Source organism: Gallus gallus, chromosome 6 (assembly GCF_016699485.2).
Source record: "Gallus gallus isolate bGalGal1 chromosome 6, bGalGal1.mat.broiler.GRCg7b, whole genome shotgun sequence".
NCBI lineage: Eukaryota > Metazoa > Chordata > Aves > Galliformes > Phasianidae > Gallus > Gallus gallus.
This window is the reverse complement of record NC_052537.1, coordinates 19,040,471-19,066,806: the sequence shown is the minus strand read 5'-3', so window position 1 is coordinate 19,066,806 and position 26,336 is coordinate 19,040,471. Positions and strand designations below refer to the sequence as shown.

General features: G+C 40.4%; 2 protein-coding genes across 20 annotated transcripts in view; one reads left to right on the top strand and one right to left on the bottom strand.

Annotated features, from left to right (window-relative positions):
• The window catches only part of ARHGAP22 (Rho GTPase activating protein 22), a 135,582-nt gene extending 113,052 nt beyond the window's left edge, over nucleotides 1-22,530 (top strand). For 6 of the 11 annotated variants that reach the window (XM_015288434.4, XM_015288432.4, XM_040703165.2 and 3 more), the window contains 5 exons: nucleotides 1,522-1,654; nucleotides 6,600-6,673; nucleotides 8,341-8,477; nucleotides 11,210-12,110; nucleotides 16,037-16,726. In XM_015288434.4, the coding sequence (XP_015143920.1) occupies nucleotides 1,522-1,654; nucleotides 6,600-6,673; nucleotides 8,341-8,477; nucleotides 11,210-12,110; nucleotides 16,037-16,265 (1,474 nt within the window). In that variant the 3' untranslated portion in view covers nucleotides 16,266-16,726. Of the gene's footprint in view, nucleotides 1-1,521; nucleotides 1,655-6,599; nucleotides 6,674-8,340; nucleotides 8,478-11,209; nucleotides 12,111-16,036; nucleotides 16,727-16,944 lie in introns of those variants that run through there. The other 5 variants (XM_421651.7, XM_004942126.4, XM_040703163.2 and 2 more) reach the window with 3 other exon arrangements.
• MAPK8 (mitogen-activated protein kinase 8) overlaps nucleotides 20,394-26,336 on the bottom strand; it is a 48,856-nt gene continuing 42,913 nt past the window's right edge. For 5 of the 9 annotated variants that reach the window (XM_040703166.1, XM_046942981.1, XM_025151966.3 and 2 more), the window contains exon 12: nucleotides 20,394-25,422. In XM_040703166.1, the coding sequence (XP_040559100.1) occupies nucleotides 25,406-25,422 (17 nt within the window). In that variant the 3' untranslated portion in view covers nucleotides 20,394-25,405. The remainder of the gene's footprint in view (nucleotides 25,423-26,336) is intronic. The other 4 variants (XM_046942979.1, XM_004942132.5, XM_001233168.7 and 1 more) reach the window with 1 other exon arrangement.

Below are 26,336 nucleotides of genomic sequence, written 5' to 3'. Positions count from 1 at the left end.
CTGAAATGAACTCAGTATTGCTTGATCTTCCAAATGCTAGAGTCTACTTGCCCCACGATAGATCTCTGATGATTGATAATTAAAATATACTTTTAAAAGGCTTGGGTTTTCAGTCTGAGTTTTACATGCATAGGTAGGTATTTAATGAATGGCCAGGTGTTGTAGCTGGAAGCACCCACAGCCATCTGCTCCTATTGCATATCCATGTCACTGACATTTTTGGCTGGATTTCACCTGGCTTTGCTGGTATACCAATAACTCCAACCAATGGACCTGAGGTTGTAATGTGGGCTCTGCCGCTGAGTGATAATCATATCCACCATTCATGCCTGAAACTTCATACCAAAAGAATTAAGGTTATTGACCTCATTTGTAAAGTATTTGTAATCAACTGAAGAACACTCTGATATTCTCAAATGTGATATAATTATTGAATAGAAATAACAAAATTAGAAGCAAGTGGTCAAATATTGGTACTTATGAAACTACTGGCAGCACCTTCTGGTAATTTTTCCAATTAAAAAAAAAAAAATTCCAAAGTTTTACAGTTATGTTTCTAATAACAGTCACTATGCGTGCCTGTGTATTTTTCTCCTTTCCCAACAATTGGAAAATTATTGGCAAGCTTCAGTGAAATAACAGGGATGGAGGTTCTTCAAGAGAACTGAATCCAATGCTCTTATCAGAACAGAATAAAAATAGAAGTGCAAGTCCCTGTGTATTTTGTCCTTGCACTGGTCTCCTGTGGCTGCAAAATATTTGGTAGAGTTTATTACACTTCAAAACACTGTTTAAAAACATCCTAAAGAGAAGAGATTCAGCTTTTAAAGAAGTGAGAGTTTGAGGCTGTGTTGTTTACTGATGTGTTTTTCTCAGAATTCTCTAAAGACTGTCAGGGCAGTGGTGGGAGGTGGGGAGCTGGTGGCACGAACTGTTGAGATTTCTAACATTTGCAAAGATAAACAGAGCTGTACAGCAGGAAACTTGGAATGAGGCACTGTCACAAACCAGAAATTGGATAGGGTAATATAAAGGGAAGAACAGGTGCATCTTCATCATGGCATTTGATACCTCAACCCCTAATTGAAAGGAAAGGATAGAGAAGAGGAAAAAGAAGCCCCTGCAATGGAAGAGTATCAGGCAAAAGGATTCAGCTAGAGGATCAGAGGTTGTTTGATTGCACGAGGATGCAGAGATTTATTATCAGCACTGTATGATCACTGTGTTCTGCATTGCACATCTTCCTGACCACACTGACTGAGGAACCCCAGCACCACTCTATCTTAAACAGGAGCATCCCTTCACTGCCCATGGTGCTTGAGATGCATTCTTATTTTGACAGAGGGGAGATTTTCCTGGTGCCCGGGTAGACCGTAATGCTTCATACAGATGTATAGCAGAATGATTACACTTTGTGTACCTCCCTTGACCCTAAGAGGGACTTTGGCCCACCCTGCCTGAAGGCATCAGACTTTAGGGTAGCGTGGGTTTCTAAATTTCCTTCCTTCTTCTGTATTGCAGCAACACGGATGTTCACACTGTGGCGTCCCTCCTGAAGCTTTACCTCCGAGAGCTGCCAGAGCCTGTCATCCCCTTTGCCAAATACGAAGACTTTCTTTCTTGTGGACAGCTACTCTCAAAAGATGAGGGAGAGGTCAGTGGTCATTCTAATCTGCCTCCTTCTACCTTGAGGGTTGTTCCAAAGACCCAGTACAGTACAGCTTCCTTCTTGTCACTCTTCAGTCCTAATTTAAAATCAGTGAAGTTCTGGGGAACCTTCCCCTGAATTTTCCTGAAGCTGTGAACTGGCATAAGTATTGCAGGCTCCTGCTTGAAGCAGGAGCTATTTTGAAGTCAGTCTTGTAGTCTGGTGCTTCTCTCGTCTGAACAGTGGTGTTCTATAGCATGATCAGTAAGAGGTGCGAGGTGTGAGATCTGGGTTTCTTTTCCAGTCTTGCTGTTGACTCATTAGCAAGTTTTATGAAGTCACTCTCCTTTTCTGTGTTTTCAATGTCATATATGGGAACAGCATATTCTGCCTTCCAGAGTTGTTGAATGAGATATTGATTGGTGTGATGGTTTTTGTATATCTTAGAGGATAGACACTATGAAAGGACACAGTACGATACTATCCTAAAATGGGGGAAGTAAAGCTATGAATACTTTTCCAGAACCTTCAGTTCTTCCATTTGGTTTCCTCAGAGAAACCTCAAGTCTGTGGCAATCGTGGAAATTTTGATTCAGCTCTTGCAAGGATAATTTACAATATGATTGATTGATCTTTTCTATCCATACTGCTCCCTGTGTGGTGATGTCTGAGCTCTTTGCTGACTGCAAGGGCACGTTGAATCTGGTCTAATGTGGGTGGAACTGTGCTGCCTTCTAAAGTGAGGTTTAGAGTTGTAAGCCTTATTACTTATGTCAGCTAAAGAAGTGAAGGCCTGAGGGCTTGTAAGTCACAGCCACAGTTCTGTCCTTTTCTGCGTGTGGCCTCAAGGGTATTCTTACATCTCTGTCTCTGGTGGGGACTGTAACAGATGTTCTTTGCTGAGAGCCTGGTTTACCTTTAGTTGAAGTGGCTTTGGGAAGATTGAGTCCTTGATGATGCCCATAAGAAAACGCTTGTTTGCATGCATCAAACGCAGCATATCTTATAATATAAGGGTTTTTTTTAATGGCAGAAGGCAAGTTTGGTACTATCTGTACACACACAATCCATTCTCTAGCCAGCTCTGAGAAAGCAATTATCTGTGGTATCTGTGCATGATACAGTATAACACCGCACACTGATACGCATTTGTGGCCTGGACACAGCCGCATCAGTGCGTCAGTGCACTAGTGTTGTCTCTTAAACGGTACATGTATGTGTCTACTGGCTCCAAAATTTGCTCGTATATTAACAGCCAATGCAGTCACTGCTGCAGGGTGCTATGTTAGAGACAGCAGAAAGGCTGATCTTGTGAGAAACTGCAGCATTCCTAAGGCAGTGGAGCTGGTTTCATTTTGGTCATACGGAGTGCAGACTGGGAAGTTTTGAATCCATTAAGCGCTATTGCACAAGAGCAGAGGCAGTGCCAAGTTGGGCAAACATAATTGTATAGCATTGCTCAGCTTATTAATGATGTAGTTTTGTAGTTTGCCTGATTTTGCCTACACAGGTTGCAGCAGTTTGGAAAGCAGCATCTGTGCTAGTTTTGTGGGAGCAAGGCCAGGTTGAAATGAGTTGTAGTGAAAGCATTGTTCTCTTTGGATTAGAAAGGAGATGAGGAGGACCAGATAGCTGAAATGAAAGCTTAGAAAATACAGTACTGCTGATAGCACAAAGTTGTCTCATTAAAATTGCAGCAGTAAACAACCATTCCTTTGGTCAGGAAAATCTGGAACCTCAACAAGGGCTGTTTACTTTCTTTAGAAAGGTGTAGTGCACGCTCCAAGGGCGGAGAGGCTGTACGTGCACAGTAGCACGTGGAGCAGAGGGAGCACAGAGTCATACCCGCCTGTAGGGCTTGCCTTGCCTCCCACATGGAAAGTCCCCCGCTGAAAAATGTGGTTTCATTGAAATTCAGAGAACTTCAAACTCAAATGTTTCACTTTGGAAAAACAAACAAACAAAAAAGTATTTATATATATATATATGTGTGTGTGTGTGTGTGTGTGTATGTATATATACACACACATCTTGAAACAAAACTCAAACCATTGTCTGAAGGAATATTTTGTTCTCATTTTTCATGCTGCAGTTTAGAATGAGACATTTAGACTCAATTATGATTTCCTTTAGTTGTAACCCCCCTGAATAAAAACGGAATTACTTAAAGCAACATAGCAATTCAGATAAAAGAGTTGGCACTTCATACTGCTGCACTGTGAACATAGATAGGAACTATCATGATCTTAGCTTGGCCTGACCTCCATTTGCATCAAAAAAATACCCCAGCATTGTCCCAGGCTTCCATTTTTCATTCATCATTGTTCATGTTCATTCTTCATCCAACTAAACTCTGATGCTGGAATGCAAACAGAAACTTAACAAAGCCTTTATGCTGTGCTGAGGCCTCCAGGTATCTCAGCAGCACTAAAAAAAATTGAATTCTGATCCCAGTTGGTTGTGAGGAGGGGATTTAAGAATGAATGAAGGATCTTCAAATCTTAAAAAACTCACTTGACTCTGAGCTGATGTGGCAATGTTTTAGCCTTCCCTGCTGACTGTACTCTAGAGATGCCCTCAGTAGTTCAGTGGACTAAGCCACTGGCTTTGGGATTTTAGAAGGAACTGAATTTGGTTGAACATTTGAAGTGCTGCTAGTTTTCCAGCCCATCTAGACCAGAATTAGCCCTGTTAGTGCTCATCTCTTACACACATTGCAAAATCCTTGGTTATAGGACCCTTCCTTGGAAAAGCACGTACCTGTGGCAAATAAGGCAGCATTTTTTAAGGCGTTAAGTTACTATTGCAGAGTACCATCATGGTGAATGGCAGCCTCTACTGCTTGCTTGGCTGCAGCCATACACCACGACCTGTACTGTGTTAGCCGGTAACACTGCAGCAGTTCCTAGCTCACACATTTTCCTTATCACTGGTCAGGTTGGTGGGCACAAATATGAAAGCTTCCCCCCCCGCCCCAAACCTGACAAGTGTTTGTGCCACAATGAATCTGAAAGATCCTCTCACTGCAATCCCACATTTGTGATTCCTTGTGACAGAGCACAAATGATAAATATCTACAACCTTTTTTTCTTTCAGATAGGGCTTGTACCTTTAGATCGTGCTTCCAGCTGCCTGCATGTTCTGTTACAAAGCCCTCTCTTGCATCCAGTGAAGCTGTGATATTTTAATTCAGAGCACTTGAAACACAGTGCTAAATGTCAGTCTGGTTTCTGTATTTGAAATAAATTGGGTTACAGAGCAATACTCAGAAGAGAGGTTTGTTAGCTCAACTGTATCTAGTTCAAACACCTCACTTGAAAGCTGGATGACCTGAAAAACTGACTTTAACCTTCACATCAATAGCAGCTTTCCTTGATTCAAATGTTTTCAGAAGTTCAAGAAAGAGGTTTGAGATTTTCAAGAGACCGCTCTTTTATTGGAGTCTCCATTGTTGTCACTGCTAACCAGCGTGATTTTTACCTGGAGGAATTAAGAATGACTTACTGCTTTTAACAGTTCTTTTTTAAATTTCAGTTTTTTATTAGTTGGACTCTTTTTTTGTTTACTGGCAAATTTAGAAGAAAAAATTGTTTACTTTCGGGACATTAAGGATGGAGGCGGGAATACAGACTGCTTTCTGAATCTTTCTGACTTATCTGGAGCAGAGGAGTCATGAAGATCTTGCAGGAGGCTGCCCAACAGAATCCTCTCACTGACATTCATTACAAAATGGAGGAAAGCTGGAAATGAATGTCCACATGCTCTGGCTTGGAACCAGCTATTTATGAAACTTCCCTAGCAGTCCTCCCTCATTAGTTAACAGCTATCACTCTTCACAGATGTTTGGATATCTGTCTTCACGCAGGCATGGTTGTCTCAAAAAATGAGCAAACCTTCACAGTAACTGCAGCATTGAAAGGAACGAGTAAATGATGGTGGGACTGTGGCAGGACAGTAGCCTTCTGAGTCAGAGATTTTCATGAGATGATTTAAGTAGCTTCAGGGTTTTAAATCATTTGTCAGGCAGGTCTCTCATCTTACATTTTAATGTAAGGACAGAAAGTTTATGAGGAAGTATGTCACAGCTCAGAATGACTGCAAATGGAAGTAATTAAAAAGGAGGTATCTGAACTGGAATGTTGTCAGCTTCTTAAAGAAAAATTCTCCTCTGCTCATTTTGGCATTACTGCACTGTGTTTATGGTATGCTCAGTGCCTCGTAAGCTTTGAATAGGCAGGGTGCTGGAAAGGCATATTTGCTGGTCCACTTATGCCAGTACCTGTGAACAGACTGAAGACCAACAGGCTTCCCTAGATAAAGGTTTTTAAATCAAACCATTACAGTTGACAAGAGGATTTGCACTGATTTAGAAAACTGAATCAAGTTCAAGATGTGGGGGTTTCAGTATTCCAGTCTGTGAGCTGACTTCAGGAATTCTGCAGCCTTTTTCTCTTGAACAAAAGCTTTTTTGGTGTTTGGGGGAATAAGCATGCTGACTTGGTGGTTTGCAGAGTGGGTGGTTTTCCTTTTGTTGTAGTAGATGGACAGCCCAGCTATTTTTTTTTGGTTATTTTTTCTCCGTGTTTTAGAATTTTAAGGAAAAAATGCTTTTTTTTGTTTGTTTATTTTTTGTTTGTTTGTTTTTGGGAACTGGGGAAAGATCCCAGTAATGATGCTCCTCTGGGTGGGCACCTCTGCTTGCTGGGCCAACAGCACTCCTATACAGAGCTGCTTTCTCTATCTAGTGTCAGTGGCTCTCTCTTACTGGGACCTACCTGAGAGGCAAGAAACAACAAAGGATGATACTGTCTACAAAACCTCCTTGTGCTATCATTTGTTGATTCACGGATTTGACTCTGGAAAGAGGATTTTATAGCACTGAAAGAGATTCATGTTTGCTTTGCATCATTTATATTAATAGTTCTCCTTTCTTGTTTTTCTTGTCCCTCAGGGTACTCAGGAACTGGTTAAACAGGTGAAGAATTTGCCCCAAGCCAACTACAACCTCTTGAAGTACATATGCAAGTAAGTGAAATTAATTAACACTTGGAAAAGTCGCTACATTTTGTGAGATTCAATCTTATATACAAATAATTTACTCCGAAAGTTTGAATATTCAGCCACCACTTACACATAACTTACTGCTCCTATAAAGTACATGGAGGTAGATGTGCAGACAAGCAAATTGCTGTCACCCACAGCCTTGGTAACAGGTGTCAATGATGCTGCTATGTTGTACTGTTTGTTTCAGAAGCACTTAAAGACCAATAAAGAAAGGTAGTAGTTCCAGGCAGTGCTCAGTTGGAGGATTTGTAACACAAACTGAGTAGCAGAGAATTATAATGGCCAATCTGGCCCCAGCTCTGAGTTGGAAGTGGGGTTGGGTGTGGCTTGGAGGACCAGGGATTCTGCAGCCTTTTCTCCTTTTGTCTCTCTGCTGATTGTGCCAGTTTTGAGTGGGAAGGAATCCTCTGGGAGCTGGAACAGACTGTTAGCCTAAAAACAATGTAGTTCACTTTGTCATATAGTGATCTCTATGGTAAAGTCCTCTGCACATCTGCAACAGGCATTAGACACAAATGCTGACTGACATGAAGCCTGTGCCTTACTCAAGAGATGACAATCTTTTCCAAGGGTACAGATGGACAGCATTTTTGAAATGTACTTTTGAATGCTTTGAAAAATGTATTGTGCCTCACTGTATAGTTCTATAGTTTAGTATCTGAGACATATGAGTATCTGAGTATGCAAAACATAAAGGGAGAATGTGGAAGAGAATATAATCATGCATGTTTCTAAGTGAAGAACTGAAGAAAGTAAAGTAGATTTTTGTTCTGACTTAGGGAAGAAAACAGCTCTTGGGTCTCAGCGCACTAAAAGCCTCATAAACAACAGGAGTGCCTAGAAAAGTCAGGCTGCAAGTAGAAGAATTCAGAAGTTGCCCACTGAGTAGTACAGTGCGATGAGGAAAAGTTTTGACTGCTAAAACTGCTCAAATCACCCCAGAATGAACAGCAGTTCATTAAAAGCAGAGTACAGGCAGAGTGAGACTGTTCAACTCTGAGGTCACCAAGACCTGTTTCCAGCTCCTCTGGGTTTTCAAGTCATGTTGTCTTTTTTGTAATGAGGCTATTTCAGTGTTTCTTACGGCCTACTATAGCTCCTACTGAGGCTGTTCTGAATTGTAAAACATGTAACTTTTAGAAACATTCTGTTGATTTCCAGCATATGCATACAGATGTGTGCTCTCTTTGGCTCACATAAAGTCTTTTTCATGTGTTAATGTCTGCCCAGCTGATGCATTCACAAGAAGCTCTTTATCTGTATTTTGTCAGATTCAAGAAATAAAGCTCTTCCCATGGGCTGCTTAGTTCTAGGATGAGAAGATCAGTGAAATGTCTTTTTTTTACTTCTATCTGTAAGTGAAAACTGGCAGAAACCACTCCGTGTAAATGACAATTTCCTGGAAAATCTGTATTTGCATATTCAGAAGTACCTTTGGCAGAAGATATTCTGTCCTCTCTTGTTCATACGAGGGATCTGGGATTGAGTTTGAGTGTCTAAGCTGCAGTTAGTCTGTAGGAGTATTTTGGATCCCAGGCTATATAAACACAGGGCAAAACTGTTTCTGCCCAGCCTGCCTACAGTCTGAGAAGTGACTGACTTATTTCTCTCCTTCTATGGTTTTTCTGGGGGGGCTTTTTAAGGTTCCTTGATGAAGTTCAGGCTCACTCCAGCGTTAACAAGATGAGTGTTCAGAACCTAGCTACAGTATTTGGACCAAATATATTACGACCCAAAATGGAAGATCCAGTGACCATGATGGAAGGTAGGTACTCCTCTTGTGAGATAACACAGCATCTGTATTTTGGAGCTGCAGGAATATGATGAAAAGCACTGCACGTTGTATCAATGACTGCACAGTCAGCAACAATTCAAACAATCCGTTTCATCAGTGCCTTGTGAGTGGATGTACCAGTTTGGCCACTGTTATCCCACTTGCCACTGGTCTGGGAGTCTCTCTTTTCTACAACATGGAGATGCCTCTGCCCTTCTATGCCGTTTCAGCTGTTGTGTGAAAAACTTTGTGAACCTACTGTTAAAATGAAAGGTCAAATGTTCTTCAGTTCCATGTTTAAGTACCAAACTATTGCTGTTTAGCATCAGTGCATTTGGGTGCATTTAGGCAGCTTCCTGCAAAGGGCATCCAAACCACAATGAAAGAGGTACTGCAGTGCTACAGAGGTTATACTTATGTGTCTTAGATGTGTTGTCTTGCAAGCAGACTGTGTGTGGGTCAGAACTTCACAGAATAGAGTAATAAGTCAAAGATCACTGTTAATTTTGGATGTTTGTACAATGTGTTTTAAAAAAAAATTCCAGTCGTATCTCAGATGTTTGCATGTATATATTTCCTGAGTTGAAAAAAAAACAACAACAAAAAAACCCACCAAACTTGTAGCAGAAGTAATGTTACTAGGCCCTAACTATGCGTACATTTGCTGTTAAGTGTGTTCTTTTGAGATGACAACTTTTATCTGCAAGGGTTGAGATAAGAAAAGCAGACTATTCTATTCAGGTTTTGCTGTATTTGCTTGTTCATTGTATCCTGTTTGTGCTAGACTGCAGGAAGAGAGAACTCCAGAGAAAGAGAAAGCCAAATGATGGAAAGACATATACTGTTTTAATTTTAAAAGAATGAAAAAAAAAAAAAAAAAAAAAAGATCTGTGACCGGAAAAAAAATCTCTTACACTCAGTAGTTACTTCTGCACTCCCCAAGACTGGGTCTTTGCTTTAGGAAATAAGTAAAAAAGCCACAAGTGAGACTGAGAAAAGGTGAAACAGATTAACTAACAATGAACCTCAGTGCACTTAGGACTTGGTTGCAGGCATGAATGCTTCTTTCTCCTGAAGCATGTACAAAAATCTGAAAATTATCCACCTCCATGCGAGTCAGCACATGCAGAAAGAGATGTTTGGTTATTCAGCAGTATAAAGGTGGGGACAGCTGAACTCCCCACATCACAGAAGGTAAATGCGAGTTGTAAGTGAGGTGAGTGTACATCTTGCTATCAGGCCAAGACTCATGATTATATTCAAGTCCTTATCGTAGAACTCTGGGTATTACTCTTATTCTCTATTTCAGATGATAAGTAAACCTAGCATTAATTACATATTTGCTCTTTTTAAGGTTTTTCTCTTTTGTAGAAAATATTTTGTATTAGGTTTGATAAGTGGTATTCTTTTAGTCTATAATGTTCTACACTACTGAAAAGCACTCATTCTGTGGGCTTACATAGTTGTCACTGCACTTCCTGCACTCGCTGTATACTCTCTACTTCTTTGTTTGAATGTTTTGAGAAGCTCCTCTTAATCAAGTTGGTCTCCTTGTGAATATGCTAGCTGCTGTCTACAGCTGCATTCGTGATTCTTTAGGAGAGACTTTGTTCCAGTAGAGTAGCCCTTATGGCATCTTATATTCCACTTTACAGTGTTTACTGGTACCTATGTTCCTGTAACACCTGGTTTTTGTTTTGCTGTCCTATCGTAAAGAACATACACTTGGTTGCTTTAGGCTGTGACCTATGTTGTGTTCTACCTTAAAATTTGATGTTTTCCTTTGGATCCTTCTTAATGATTAGAAACAAACCTGTCAGTCAGAATCTCTTTTCCTTGTTGCTTTAATTTTGTATCCGGAAAGCTGCATTTATCTGTGACTCCCCAGCAGATACTTGAAATCTCATTTTCACCTTGGACTGCATTTCAACGTATTTCCTAATGAGTGCTGTTTCATTTCAAACTGCTGAATGTTTTTACTAGAATTGTAAGTGAAGAGCATTCTACAAATAGATTGATAGTACAAGAAGTATCTCTTTCCCCTCGTGTGCAGCTGCATCTGTCATACAGATGTCACACTCTTGGCAAGTTTCTCTGTAGAGTTCAGCAGAATGCCTAGGCTGAAACTTCTGGTGCTTTTGTAAACACTAGCTCTGGGCCTGCTAAGACTGTGAATTTTGGCATAGTGTAGATACCCCAGTCAGTGGAAGCCTGCTAGTTTTGGAAGTTGAACAGAAAGATGCTCCATGCTAGCTGACATGTTGGTGTACTCAGGATCCAGCATGCATCTCTGCACAGAGCTATGCTGACCTGTAGAGCTGCGCACGCTGAAGTGAAGTTGATGCTAGCTCTGAGCCCGGTGCCACAGTGTGGTACAGACATGCCCTCTTTTCCAGGTGTCCTCCTCCTCTGTCATCCTCAAAGGCGTCCTTAAGCAGGCTAATTTATCAATCATTACTACTGACCATTTGTGTTGTGCAAGTCAGCTGCGTTCAACAGGTAGACAGATGCCTGCGTCATTTCTATTCCTCATCTCCAGCACTGGGAGTAACTCCTGTCTCTCGTAGGCCTGTATAGAATGGCCAAGAGAGGTTTGTACTGTCCCACTGCAGGGCATGGTGCCCACACATCTGCCCCACAAGGAGCTCACATGGCACCTCAAAGACAGGGAGCATCAGGCTTTCCATGTCTCATGGAATTCTTGCCTTTGTTTTCTCCCACAGGCACCTCACTGGTTCAGCACCTGATGACGGTGCTGATAAGTGAACAGGGGAGAATCTTTGCTGTCCCTCAGGCAGATGTGCCAGGGAGCCAACTGGAAATTAGACCCGTGCGTCCACGCAACACCGTGGAGTGGATCTCTGAGGAGGATGGAGAGGACAGCAGGTCAGAAAGCAATGTTCCCAGCCCTGCTGATCTGCCTTCTGGCAATGCTGTGTCACTGGAGGCCACCCCTGGACCTGTATTGAAAAACACCCCTCCGGAGCACAGCAGCAAGTTGGCTCAGCCTGCCACCAGTCCCAGCAAAAGAGTGCAGACGCTGCCTCCATGGAAATACTCCTTCCGCCAACAGGGAGCACGGTCTGGGAGTCCAAAGTTGGGCAGCTCATCCCTAGACATCCCCAATCTCTCCTCGAGTGGAAACTGGCTAATGAATGGACTGTACTCTCTCCGAGGCCACCGCCGGACAGCCTCTGGGGAACGAGTTAAAGACTCTTGTTCTTCTCAAAGACTTTCTACTTATGACAATGTCCCTTCGTCCAGCCTCTCCCTCAGCACACACAGTATGGGCAGCACCACTTGGTCTACATCGTCGTGTGAGATCTCCGTGGTGGACTCAGTCAGCAGCTGCCCAGCCTGTCGGGCCAGTGACTCCTCGGCTTTAAGCTCTCTCCAAACTGAGTGGATGACTCAGGGCTCACTGTCTCAGAGTGAGGTCAAGACTGCAGATCTGGAGAACAGCATCGACAGGTTAGAAGCCTGCAGCAGCAGCAGTGAGCAGAGCAACCTAGCTCCAGCTTCCAGAGACTCTGTCAGATGCTCTAGGGCCTTACAGAGCTTGGTGGTAGAGCTAAAGACAGAACTGAGCAAACAGAGGACTGAGTACGAGACCAGTATCAAAAGGTAATGTCACATGCACGGTGGAGACAAGGAAGTCTTCTATGATCATCACCTCTGTTTGAACACGGGTGGGGGCTACCAAGCTCTCTGGTTCTGGGACCTGTAGTTTGGGAAGATTGTAAATTTGGATCTGGTCTTTCCTCACTGCTTTGTGAGTTCAGCTTTTCTCTTTCACAGAAGATAAGATCAAATATGGGATTTCCATTACATAGGAAATTCCAGTATTGCTCAGTTGGTTTTCAGTGGAAATTGGAACAGCACTGGTCATTGTCAGAGTCTGCTCTTTGTCAGTGTTCTGGAAGAAACAGTGAGGCAAGCGTCTGCCTTGCGGGGATGGAATAGAATCTAGGGTGGTCTGTGCAGGTGCTGAGAGTTGTGTCAAATCAGTCTGAAAGTGAAGGTTTTATGCTGCTTTTTCCAAGGGAAACTTTCCTTAGAAGAATGGTTGTGACTATTCTTTGCTGGTTTTATTGTTGTTGAAATTGCATCTCAGTTCTAACTTTTTCAGTAACCATTTTATGTTGAACTTCAAAAATCAAAGCAGCATTTCTAGATGCTCTCAAAGCAGTCCTTTGCTCACACTGCGTGCGTGGTACTGACTGAAAGCAGCAGCAAGGTGCTGCTTGGGCAGCAGAGCTGAACTTGGTGGTTCTTTGTGCTAATGTTTTTCATGTTTTCAGGAGAGGTGTGTGTAAAGGCAGGGGCTATAGGAAGTAGAAAGTACTCCTAATAATTAGGAAGAGTCCTATTTATTCATTTGTGTGAGCTGGTGTATCAGTTTTTACGAGTTTAAGAGTTCAACAGAATGATTTTTAGATAAGTACTCGGGAGAGTACACACATGAAAGAAATATGGTTACTCAAAGGAATTAGATACATTTTAATATAAAGGAATATGTGAAATTGTATACCATGTTATAATACAGAAGAATTGTCATTGGCGTGGGCACCAGTAGTGGTGCTCTGCATTGGAGAAGGGCTGCAAGCACATTTCTTATGAATTTGTTTCTTCTCAGCTCTTTTGTTTGTGTGTGTTTAGTTAGTGCTAGACTCCCTGCATTATTAAAACTCTGGTACCATTTACACGTCTCAGTATCCAACCAGTCTATTACACACGGTACCAAAAGCACACTTGCACAGCTTTAAGTTTGCTGCTGCATCGTTTTTATTGTTATTTATCAAAAGCTGTTTTGGAAAGCCCTGGTCTGAACTGTGATCTCTACCAGTGGGCCAGCTGTTAAGGTATGAATATTACTTTCCTTCCTGCTGTATTTTATGGTTTACTGTGGTGATGGTTTGCCAGCCTCTGCAAAACTGGTAGGGAGACGAAAGTGCGTTCGTTGCATTTAATCTGCAGGACTGCTCTGGCAAGCCTTGTTGCAGGGATACAGAGTAACAAACAGAAATGAGATCAGGCTGCAAAATTTGGAAGTGTGTACCTGCCCATTCTTTCTTGCTGCCTCTGGGAAGTGATGGCTTTCTCTATCGTCAAGAAAATTTTTCCAATGGTGTTCAGCTGTTGGGACACCTATGAAGGACCTGTTTGTCATTCCTGCTGCATTCTCAGCTGTTTCAGCTGTAACAAACACCTGTTTTCCCCCTTCAGCTGGAAAGGGACAAAGAGCAGTTAGTGTAACTGGAGGGGAGGACTACAAATTGGCCAGGTCTCACAGAGCAAAGTAGCCAAGGGGAAGGTGCCTAACAAACTGGTGGCATTTTCATAAAACTAGGCAAGATGCAATCACTGCCTTTTTGTATTAAGCAGGATGATTCCAGCTGTTTGGGATTACAGCCCCAAGGATCTTGCTGTCGAGACTAAGAGTTTGAAGCCAAATTTTTCAGCTCTCAAAAATTTTGCAATGTTTTTACTGCAGCTGCAACATTTTAATTTCCTTTTGACTGCGCGTGAAAGTCTGCTCCTGTGGAAAGACAGGAGCTGACTACAGTGAAGGAGTGTGGCAGATTAGCAGGAAAACTGGGGACTACCTCACTGGCGTTATGAAGACAGTTTAGTCCCCAAAAGTAATAATTCCTTTACAATTGTACCTTTGCTTGTTTGTAGAATTCAGTCTGTGTAGTAGGGCATGTTTTAATGAAGGCATATGAGCTTTTTGTTGGCACACGTACGTGGAGGGAAAGCAAAGTCGGTACCTGCCTGGGGCAGAGGTAAGGAACACTTGCTGATGGAAAAGCTGTTATTTATCATTATCAACTGCCCATTTTCTCCCTCTTAGTCAGAGGGAGGCAAGTTTTATGGCCCTCCTGTAACCAGTCTGTTCCAGAGCATTTCTCCCTCGAGGTTAGTATAATTATCAGGCATTCTCTGTTGAGTTTCAGTAATTCATGTTTACCACCTGGGACTCTTAAGAAACTGGAAATGTCCTGAAGAGGACTATTACTGTGTATGTAAAATGTCTGTCAGTACTGTGAACCTTTGTATTCAGAACAGGGGTGTCGTGTTTAGGCTGCTGTAGCTGACTGCTAAATTTCACAGAAGGAAAATTTAACTGGTAGCACAGATCTGTGGGATGTAACAGAAATGTAGCAAGAGGGGTGGGGGGCTGCATATTAGCTTCCCAAGAGTCCACTTGCATCACAGAACACAGCTGGGTGATAAATGTTGGCTAGGACTGGCAGTTTTTTCCAGATATTCTGTTTACCTATAAGTGCAGCTGTTGGTCTGTTGCACTTTGTGATCAGTGCTCATGGGTGTGACTTTGTAATTTGTTGAAGTTGGTAACAATGATAATAATGTCATTCTTGGCTGTATGTGAAGGAACAGGGTTGCAGTGCATTGCATTGTCTGCAAAATTGCTTCTTGGTCGTCACAAGATGTAATTCAGTTTCTTCTGAAAAAGTTCTTCTTTTAGATGTTGCTGTGGAGGCGGTACATGTCCTTTTTAAGTGTCACTTACCCTGTGTAAAAATATCCCACTCCCAGTTTCAGAGGGAAGCCAGGCACCTCATTTTCACCGTTGGGTATTAGAATGTTCATTGAACCTATGATTCTTCTATTTTTAATTTGAAGTAGAGTGATACCTTTCCTAGGAAGAGCCTGTTCTTAAAGATCACTGTCTGACTCCTATCTGGATTTGTTTCTTCTGTATGAACACCACTACTCCGTCTTGCAATTAGGAAACATGAGTGGGAGGACAGGATATGATGTCCCTTCTGCGCTTTATTTCAAATCCAAAAACATGAACCTTGGTCTCTGACCTCCTTAGAGAACGGTTCTGAGTCTTGAATTAGAGCTTTGTGCACAGATGAACTATTTCAGGTCTGTCCTTCAGATTCTTCCTCATATGAAATGTGGTTTTTGGTGGTTTTGTTTTGTTTTGTTTTCTGTTTTGTTTTTTGTAAAATTCTGTAGTGTGTGAAAAATTTCTGCTCCCCAACCTCACTGTTGGTGACAAACTTTACAGAAAATACCATAAGATGGAAGGCAAGGAAGGACTGTGACCTCATTCATTCCTAACTAACTGACCTTCAAGGGTGTTCTTCTGTACTGGATATCTTACAGGAAAAGACAATATCAGGGTAAAAACAGGTTGCTGTTTCTTTTGGAAATTATATATCCGAACTCAACAGGTGCCTTGAGTTGTATCTCCTCAGACATTGTCTGCTACCAAAAGCATTGCTTTGTAAGACTTGACTTGCTTAAGGATATTTATTTTCTCAAGATACAAATGGAGTGGGATCCAGCTTTCAAGGACCCCCTGCCCTTAACCTTGATATTAACTAACTATAAAATAGTAATTGGTACTCTCATTTAAAACTTCCTCTTAGAATTAAGATATTTTAGCTCTAAGTTGAACAACTTATATTTATCATAGCTATCATAGCAGTACTTATCATGCTATTCACTTAAAAAGCTCTTTTTCTTTCTTTTTTCTCTCTTCCCTCTCCTGTTTTCTCCTGTTTGGTTTTAAGAATTGAAGAAGCAAGTGCAGACCTGAGGAAGCAAGTGGTTAGGCTAGAAGAAGAACTGGACCAAGAACGAAAGAAATACACAATGCTGGAGATAAAACTGAGGAATTCTGAACGTGCTCGGGAAGATGCAGAGAAGAGGAATCACCTCCTGCAGAAGGAAATGGAAGAGTTTTTTTCAACATTAGGATGTTTAACTGGTGGGAGTCAAAGTGCTAAAGTCCCCAAATAGAACAACCTGATGTACATCACAGAAAACTCTATTTCTGGCAAAACCAGTGAAAATGCACATTTTGTTATGTTATACTCATGTATCATGAGTAATTCTGCAGTGATTGTGCTCTCAGCAACATGTGCTCTGTTGTCTTTTCATGTTCTGTAGTATTTGGGCCAGCTGGGAAAAGACTGCTAAACGTAATGCTCTAACATTTAGATTTTCAGGAACAAGAAAGGACATACTTCCTATCCACAGGTCAAAAGGTTCTGGTCTCCATTGCTGTACTTGTTCCATCTTTGGATTTCCTGCACCATCCTTTTGCTGGTTCAAGGACAATGGAAAGGTATGGAAGATGGGTGAGAGCTGGGAGGACCGCAGTTCTAGTATGTCACCACGTTCAGTGTGGCTTAGCATATGGATTGAATATGAGGTTTTTTCCTCCCTACTCTCTACATAAAGTTTGTTCAGATTTCTCATTGCTGAAAGTGGCATTATTTTATCAAGATGCTTTGAAAACAATGTCTACTGAACAGCTGAAAATAATGGAAATTTTGACAGTTTCACTACATTATTCCTTAGGTATCAAGCAGTTCCACTGCCTCACAAAAATATGACTTATTAAAGTGTATGTGTTTAACAACCAGATTGGCCACAGAAACTCACTGGAACTTTAAATATGCACGTTTTGCCCTAGGTAACTTATTTTTACTTTGAGCCAAAAATCGAGCAGCATTAGCTACAAGAAAAAAGAAATCTCATATGAGTTGATATGTAGTGATCAGACATCAAGGTAAGAAAAGGAAAATTCTTATTATAATCAAAACACATCCAACTGAGGTGGGTATTTTAACTTGAATAGCAAAACTATTGTAAGAGAAATTAATGCAGTTAGTGATGGAGAAAGGAAAGGGTGGGATCTACCTTTAACTGTCACAGGAGAACAGCAGTTGATTTTTTTGGTTGCAAGTAAGTTTATGGGGATATGAGAGAATAGAAGGAGAACTGCAAACAATCTAGTAGCCTAAGTTCACTACATCTACAAAAAGAACACACATTATTAGAATGAAGTTGTAATTCCAGTAATTACTTGTCAGGGCTCACTTCCCTTCAAGGAACTGACTGACTGGGGAAGTTCTGCATAACATTTGGAGTGCCCCCAGTCATACAGAACCTGCACACAGAACACTATTTCACCAGATCCATCTTGAGGAAATTTTTGACAGCTGATGCAGCTTGGGTGTCTCAAAGGAGAATGATTTTAACAGAAAAGTCCCATGACCACATGAACTGACTAGGAACTGATATAGAGACTGCAGTGAAGGTGCTTGCTTCATTTAACTATTTAAAAAGAAAAATGACCTTGCTTTGTTTTTCTTGCTAGAAAAGAATATAACTCATTATCTGGCAGTAACCTTGGAATGGGCTTTTTGCAGTACGAGCACACTGCGCACCTTCTTTCACTGCTCATGTTCTCCTTATCTCACGGATGGCTGAACAGAAGTTAATTTGTTTCTGCCTCACTATAGGGATCCTCCTTCCCACAGAAATGTAAGCCACTTAAAGTGAGCAAAAAGAAACATATTAGCCTCATATTTCCTGGTTACAGCAAGTCAAGCAAAGCAGTGAAATATAACTAACCTGTTTGGGTATTTTTGAACAGTTTCCAAGCACGTCCAACTGCACTGGATTCTTAACAACCCCTGTGGTGAAGCAGTGTGGCACAATCCTGACTGTTCAGCAGGAGCAGCCTGCCACCTGCAGGCAGCAGCATCAGCCTTAACTGCCCCTCCTTGTAATACTAACGAGCATCACCACAGATCATATCCTTCCAGTGTATTACTACTGGTCACAGCTCCTCACCAGCTTACAGGGTCACAACTGAGCCTGCAAGGAAGACAGTGGCCTGTTTAAAACAATTAAGATGCACAAAGTGTAAGGAGCAATTCCTGTAACAATGAGTCTCAGCTGGAACATCATAGTGGCTTTAGGTAGAGTGAAGTCTAATAACAGTCCTCAAAAATAAACCTTGGTGTCAAAGTATAGCCTGAACTAGGCTGTAAATAACTGCAATTAAAATACCAGGCTGGTAAAAGTGACAGTGTGTACTACCAGAGGCATTCAATCCAAAGTAGCATCAATAAGGCTATTTTTGTACCTTCTTACCCCAGCACAGGTACTTTTCATTATATCCAACATCCTGACAGCCTACGTCCCTTAAACAATTCATACTGCATTACTTCCTGTATGTTTCAAGTACAGACTACTCTCTTTAATTCCAGGACGCTACAATACAAACTGAGCCATGCTGATTGAGCGCCTAAAAAATACGCAAAGCAAGGAGAACTAAACCAGAATGCTCACTAGCTCTCATAGAAATCAAATGAGTCAATTCTCAATATTCTTTAAGTAAGTACTGAGAATACCAGACAACTAATATCTACAGCCAAAGTGAGGAACAAACTCACCCATCCCAAGTCTTCAGCTCCAAGACAGGATCACCTATTAGCTGTGTTGCACACTACGTGGTCTAGCAGTCAGAATAAATTTGATTCTTGTCAGTTTCGCAGAGCAAACTGTATCTGCTCACAGCAATTAATGGAACTAACATTCAGTTGACTGTTGTGCTCCAGAAATATGTATTCCTCTTCTTCAGAAGTAATAGATCTCAGGTCATTTTGAAGATGATCCACTGCAGTACAGGCTGCAAGAAATTACATTCTACCCTGTTCTTGCTAAAATATACCTCGGCAGAAAGCAGACTCCAAAGCATGGTAAGAGACACATAATGTTCATTTCCTCTCGTGAGCTATTTTGCAAGAAATGAGGATACTCTCATGCTGTTGGACGTAACCCCATGGATCACCATCTCCTTTTTTGAGGAGGATAATACTATCTTTAGTGACAGCCGCACACTCTTTTTCCCACCACTTCATCTGCCTATCTCACAGATCTAAGCACACTCCTTATTTTACAGGCATTTAGCTTCTTCCAGCAACCTCCCTTCCCCCCAGTTAAACTGAAGCCTTAACAGCGGTTTACAGGTTTGCTAGTCCTAATAAGACACAGAATCAGGTAGCATTCTAGCTTGGAACATTGCTTCCAACGTTATGCAGGCAAAAAAGAAACAAAGAAAAAAAAATTCAGTGAAAGAAACTCAACATAAGCGCATACTTGAAAAAATAAATCCAAAGCCAAATATTCGAGAATAATAAAGAAATTCCATAGGTCTCCATGGTATTTCTAATATGAAAAGGAAAAGTAGTAATGCTAACTTACTGAATGATCCACATTTGCCAAAGAGGTCTATACAGGCTGGCAGCAGTATGCAGTTTCAGCTTTAGGTTTATGAGCCAGAACTACTGCCCAAAATGATAAAAAATGAAGTTAATACAGCTAAATCCCTGACAGAGCTAAGACTGTCTCAGGCCTTACTCTATATTCATGTGTTACTTAGAACCAGCCCCACTTTATGCTAACATAGGCAAATAAAAAAGAACATCTCTGAGCCTCACCGCTTTCCTAGAAGAACACCTCCTGAAGAGCTGCTCCAGAGGAAGGAGGCAGGCTGTACCATACTGCTCACAGCTGCGGCACCTTCGCCTCAAAAATGGGACGCAGAGACAACATGGCAGCATGCAGCCAAACACAATTTGAGGGCATCCCGAGTCTTCATTTAAAGGAACTCACAGAGCCTGCTGGAAATGAAGGTAATTAAGTAAGTACTGGTAGTGATACCAGTGCAGGAAGTGGTCCTGTCACCCAAATTTGCTCTCCAGTAAGAGCCCTTCAAAAATCAGGTATCTTAAAGCTTCTCTGGCAATCAGCTCTGAGGTTTTTTTTCCTAAAGGCCCAGGCCCTGTGCCCTCACACACTGGCAGGGCCGTAGCTTACCTCTTTCTAGCATACAGGAAGCTTCATTACCAGGAGGGCAGGCAGACTGCAGTTGGCAGCAAAGAAGCAAGAATGGAAGAAATACAGCATTTTTTGCCTACACGTGAGCTCAGACACAAAAAAGAACATAAATACCATTTAAAACATTTTTCAGGAAAGACCAACGCTAATACAAATCCAGCTGCAGTCTTACTGTCAAGTCCATGCTTGTCATTGCAGCCTAGCAATGAAGAAACACTAAATGCATAGTGGTCAAGCTTTTTTTTTCCCCTTTTTTATTTAAAATATCATTATAACCAATTAACATACTAGATAACAATGTATACATTCCAGTGGTGCACATGTAATGACCTATGGCATGAATGATTGAAAAAAACACAATGCTTTCAGTAATGCCCCACCAACAGCTTATTTGGAGGGAATAAAGGAAAAACAGGAAAGGTATCAAATGTAGGGAAGAAGAAAAATAACTCTCCCAATATTTTTCATGACGTATCTTCCCCTTAGCATCTCCTGGGACAAAACAAAATTAAGAATATACTTTAAAAGGGGCAGAAGGGATGATCACAATCATTAAGGTGGTTTTTTTCCTTTCTCAACTTTAGTAATAAAAGTTAAAGAACTCTCAAAAATAGACTAGATATTGGGCCTACAAAAGTAATTCATCTGTATGCAAAGCTTACCAAGAATTATTCCTTTTGTAAAATGTAAAGGATGAGCTGACATTACTAGTAAGCTATTTTTACCTACAAAACCAGACTACAATAATAAAATCACCAATTTACAACTAACACAATATTCTAGATGTACATTATTGTACACAAGCTATATATTACACATGAACATCTTACGTGAAATATATAAGAAACATAACTACTGATATTGTCTCAACATTGGCCCAAAGGTTCATTTTTCTAAAGGAAGTGTATTTCTCTATTTCACATTCAGTGTAGTTCCAATAGCAAGGGTTAGCTTTCCTTACTTAGAAACGTAGATGGTTTGTGTGAGGTAGATCAAGAAAACCTTGCTTAAAATTTTAACGGCAAAAGTGGAAACAATATTATCTGATTTATAACACATCTATAGAGAAGAGAGATCTGCGTTAGGGAGTAAAAGAGATCAACCAAAATATCACTTCTTTAATCCAGTGCCCATAACTAAAGATGAACAAAACACTTTGAAAATTTAGGTAGGCAGTAGAGTCTCATCACAGATTCCCATTAAAACTCTTTCTAATCCTATGCAGACTGCTCTCTTTCAGCTCCAGTCCTCCAGCTACATCCGGACAGACGAACCAAAAATTTAACAAGCAAATGAAATACAACAATGTGAACAAGCTGCTGCTAACAGCAAATACTGGACTCCTGGTTGGTCAGGAACTATGTGCCTGTAGTAGCTCTTTGATGATCTTTATGCAGTGTTGAGATTAATGCCATATGTATTAATGCTGAAGCATTATAAATCCAAAATGTCAGTCAAGGTGCTGAGTTTTTGCTTTCTAACAGAATAGCTTTTACGTTCAGAGAAGCAATTTTCTGTAATGCAAACATTCTGCTTCTACACTGAAACAGCAGAGGGTGCTATTGCCATAACCGTCTCATTTCCAGCTCACTACCTCCTCTTAAATTCACACACACATGATTCTGCACGTGCGTGGGGCAGGAAGGCTTACCAGTTTTATGCTAACATTATCTTTGTATCTAGCTGGAATTCTCACCCAGAAAGATACTACTATACGTACAGTATAGTCAGGTTTTTCTAAACCAAATTGTTGAACTTCTAAACCAGCCCCCGCCCCCCCCCCCATCCCTCTCCCCCCACTAACACACACCAATCCCAGTTCTGACCCCATCTACCTTCAACAAAAGACATCACAGATCAAAAGACATCACAGAGCAGAGATACAACACACAGTAACAGTATTAATCTTTCCTCCCGTACCTTTCCATCTTTTTAAAAACCCTGAGGAACCTACTTCTGCAAAGGGAGAGGAGCTTTTCTCTTCTTGAAGCCTGCCACAGCTCTGGCCACAGGAGGTGGGAATTAATGTTATTACTGCCCAATTTTTAAGCTCACCTGACATGAAATCAGACACAGCTCACTGTAATTCAATCCCTACCAACTCCACTGGGTTGGAACAGCCCTAGAAATGGAACATTGCATGCACTTTAGTAAAGCCCGTTGTCATTAAAAGATTTTGAAATTGTATACTAAAATAAAGCTTATTATTTCAGGAATAAATTTTTACAGTGTATTAGATAGCATATTAGCTGGCAATAGAATATACAAAAACAGTTGCACTCAATACCTTTGTTTGCTATTTGTGGCAGTGTACAACGATCTCTGAAATCATTTTGTATTTCAACAAATAAAAAGAGCTAAGACTTGTCTACTGCTGCAATAACTCAGTTACTGAGAATCTGATTCACTTGTGTTTTAAATTTGCCTAAAATGCAATCAACTGGAAGAAAAGAAGAAAGTAACATTGCTATGAAGATGATGCTAGAAGTGGACTATAGGTTCCAGCATCCAGAGCTCTGACCTTGGTGAAATAATCACTTTAAACATGGCTCACTTCATACTGCAATGGGTTGCAGAAGACAGTCCCAGCCATTCATCAACACTACATTAAAAGAAAAACTCAATTCTTAGAGATTATGAGCAAAATGAAGTTACTATTGATTGCTTGCTGTGGTAATATTAGACTCAGCCTATTTATGTTGAAAGAAGAAAATAATGGTCAGATTCACTCATTATGCATTTTAAAGCAATTTTTCTTTAGGATACTGGAAAGTGACAGCAAAAATTACTGAAAAGTTTCCAAATATTTCAGTCATCGCTGCAATCCAAGGAGGTCCAAAATCAATTAAAAGAGGGATTATATTTACCAAAACTCATTCTTTATAGCATCTACAGGAATCTGAAGTTGATTTTGTCAGTCTTAACTGCATACTCCGGGTTAACCCTTACATACCAAAGTAGTACTGTTCTATGACCAAAAAGTTTGGCTAAATTCACAGTTCAAACTTGGATTTAAAAAAGAAATTACAAAATAGGCTGTTCTATTGGTCTCTGTTCAAATCGAGCAGATTTTCTATGTTCCAGTGCGAGAAAAATCCAAATAAGACCTGCCTATTCTGAGGTAATATACAATTTGGCAGGATCCTGTAAAAATAAATGCCTTAACAAACATGGTTTAGAAAGGCAATATTGAAATATTCCATACAAATGAGGAAACCAAAATTACACACACAAATAGCACTTACCAGCAGTCTAGCCAGGCCAGGGAAACAACTGTGCAGTTTATCAATTTAGTCATCTTTGAGACATTACCACTCCTTGTATCCTGCATTTTTTTTTAAAAGACATATTAGATATTGGAAGCATTACTGTCACTTACACTGTTCTGAAACTTGCTGCAAGGATGAATTTCCCTCCTCCCATTCTAACCACAAAAGAGACTTAACCCAACAAAGTGAAGGAACCACACTGAAGAGCATCAGTCATTCCCAGATGACCTTTGTAGCCAGTCACATTCTTTGCTTCTGCTCTGTGCCTGGCAAGACTTCCGCGATTTTTATGCTCGTTTTGGTGAGCATTACTAATTTAAATTCCTCTTTACATTCTAATTCACTACACAAAATATGCATCTACACATGGCAATCAATTACACAGCCTAGCTTCACTAAAAATCTGCATTTTCCAAAGGAATAAATTCTGAATGATTGTTTAACTCATACATAAACTTAAGTCAGTAATACATAAATCATTCTGTAAATATAAAATGTAAACAGTTAAAACACTTCTGTGAGGAGCAGCACCATTTTACATGAGTATTTAGTAACTGTTCTACATATTTCAATATATCTTTTGTTTAAAAATCGTATTGAAACGTGGAGCTTCAGTGCTGAAAACTACTGCATATTAATGACTTAAAATGAACCATTATTAAAGATTTCTGCTACACTGGTCTCACTGGTGAAACGAAAGGGATCTATATTAATTTATACAGCACTATTTCTCCCTCCTTTGGATGGCATATATTGCTCACTTAATGCATTAGCTACAGGAATCCTGAGGTTCTTCTACCACTTCATGGTTTTTAGCGATCAGTTACTTTTGGTGGAGAAAGAATAGCTGAAGTTTTGCCCCTACTGCATTCACGTCCTTTCCTCTTCTCCCCAGAAAGCACTCACCTGTGCAGACAAAAGTAGTAAGAAACTAAACTCCCAAAAACCATACACTACATGGAAGTATAGCTACAGCGTATTTGTTTTCCCTGTTGGCAGTCTAGACGTCCTGGATACACCTTTGTTTTGTGTACAAAAACAGGCTACAAGCTAGAAGTAAACAGTTTATTTGCATTGTAATGTATTATTCATGAAGTATCCTCTTGTTTTATGGTGATCACGAGATTTGGCATGCCACAATTGTGCAGAAGACATCACATCCCTTCGCTAGGCTAGATGCTTCTGCAGCCTTGAAGATAGGCTTTGCTTTCTTAAGATCATAAAACTATTCAAATGAAATTACTTTACAAAGGACTGTATACTGTTTCTCTAACAAAATTCAGTAATTGTTGCTTTTACTCAAGTATTATAGGCAAGTGGCCAAAATGAAAGAGCATATTATTCACTGCCAGCACCATAGCAGCACGCTCCAAAAAGCCTACAGCTGGCTGCACCCAACTCTCTCACAATGGACATATGACCAAGCATAAAACTTCGAAGGATATCATGAACAAAACATCTGGAATAAATTCTAAATTTAAAAAAATTGAAAACCTATAAAATCTTAAATAATACATGATATGGTAAATGACCACAACATTAATATGTGCTTTGATAAAACAAATCTTACAAATTCAGTAAAAAAAGATCAGCAGCATAATAGTAAAGCAAATATGCAGATTTTAAAACCACAATAAAAATTATCAGGTTTAATATTTTACAGTTAATTACAGCAAAAAAAGTGGCTGCTTTTAACACAACTTACAGTTTAAAATTACAGCACTTTATGATGAATTCTATGATTATTTTTGAAAAAACACTCAAAAATACCACCAAATTTTAAAGGTGCCCTATTAATGACTAAAAGGAACCCCCTCCCACCCCCCAAAAGACCAAGTAGTCATCTACAGCAACCCAGAGGTCCAGCTGAGGTTTCTAGACTGCTGTCTGTATCAGAGGCCAATGTTGGATCCGTTGACATTGAAGACACATCGTTGACAGATGACGACGAAGATGGATGCTGAGAGCCATTGATCATTGCTGCACCTGTGCTATGAGAAACAAAACAGCAAATCAGTTGCAGATACAGTTGCATGGCTCAGCACTTGCATTAGTCTGTCACTTCCTAACAGCCACTACTTCTCCCTGTTTTGGCAGGTCTGAAGACATGCATCTCAAACAACTGTCAACGTAAATAAAATCTACGAGTTGTAAAAACGTGGTGCTTTATGAATGCTACAGTAAGAACCACAAAACTCACATGACAGGATACCTGTCGAATTACAATAAATGCTAATGACTGAAGATAAAAATCACAAAGATAATAGTACACAAACCCAGGGCTAAGATATCCTACTAAATATTGAGAACCAAATTAGACACTATCTACATATTTTGGAAAAGAAAATGGACTGGCTTTATAGCAGATCCTCCCTCCCACTTAGTCTGGAAAATGGCAAGCATCCAGCTGCACTGCACACAGCCAGTTTCAGATATGCTGCAGTACAAAGCCAGGACATCACTAAACTCTGAGAAGAGTCAGCAGCAGCAGCTAACTCTTGCCATCTTGCTCTGAAGTTCAGCAATGCTTTCTGAATACGCTGCATAATTTTTCTGTTTAGAGGAATTTTCAAGGCAGACAATCTAGAAATCCTGTTTCATTACTTAATAGATATAAGCAGTGGTTATATCTTTATGTGATACTGCACCAGCTACAAATCACGCATCTAACCAGACTGTGACAGTACGAAGTACTCTACAGAGCACATACTGGGATCTTTATAGAGGGTTGAAATGAAGCATCAGTAATAGAGAAATTTATCAGAATAATAAAAATAGATATTCCACTAAATGATGCCAACTCCATATTCCATTCAAATAAGTGCAAACTCAAAGAGAATTCTAGAGATTATCAGTCATTCAAGGGCCACATTTTTGAGCCAGGTTATAGTTGGATATCTTGAAT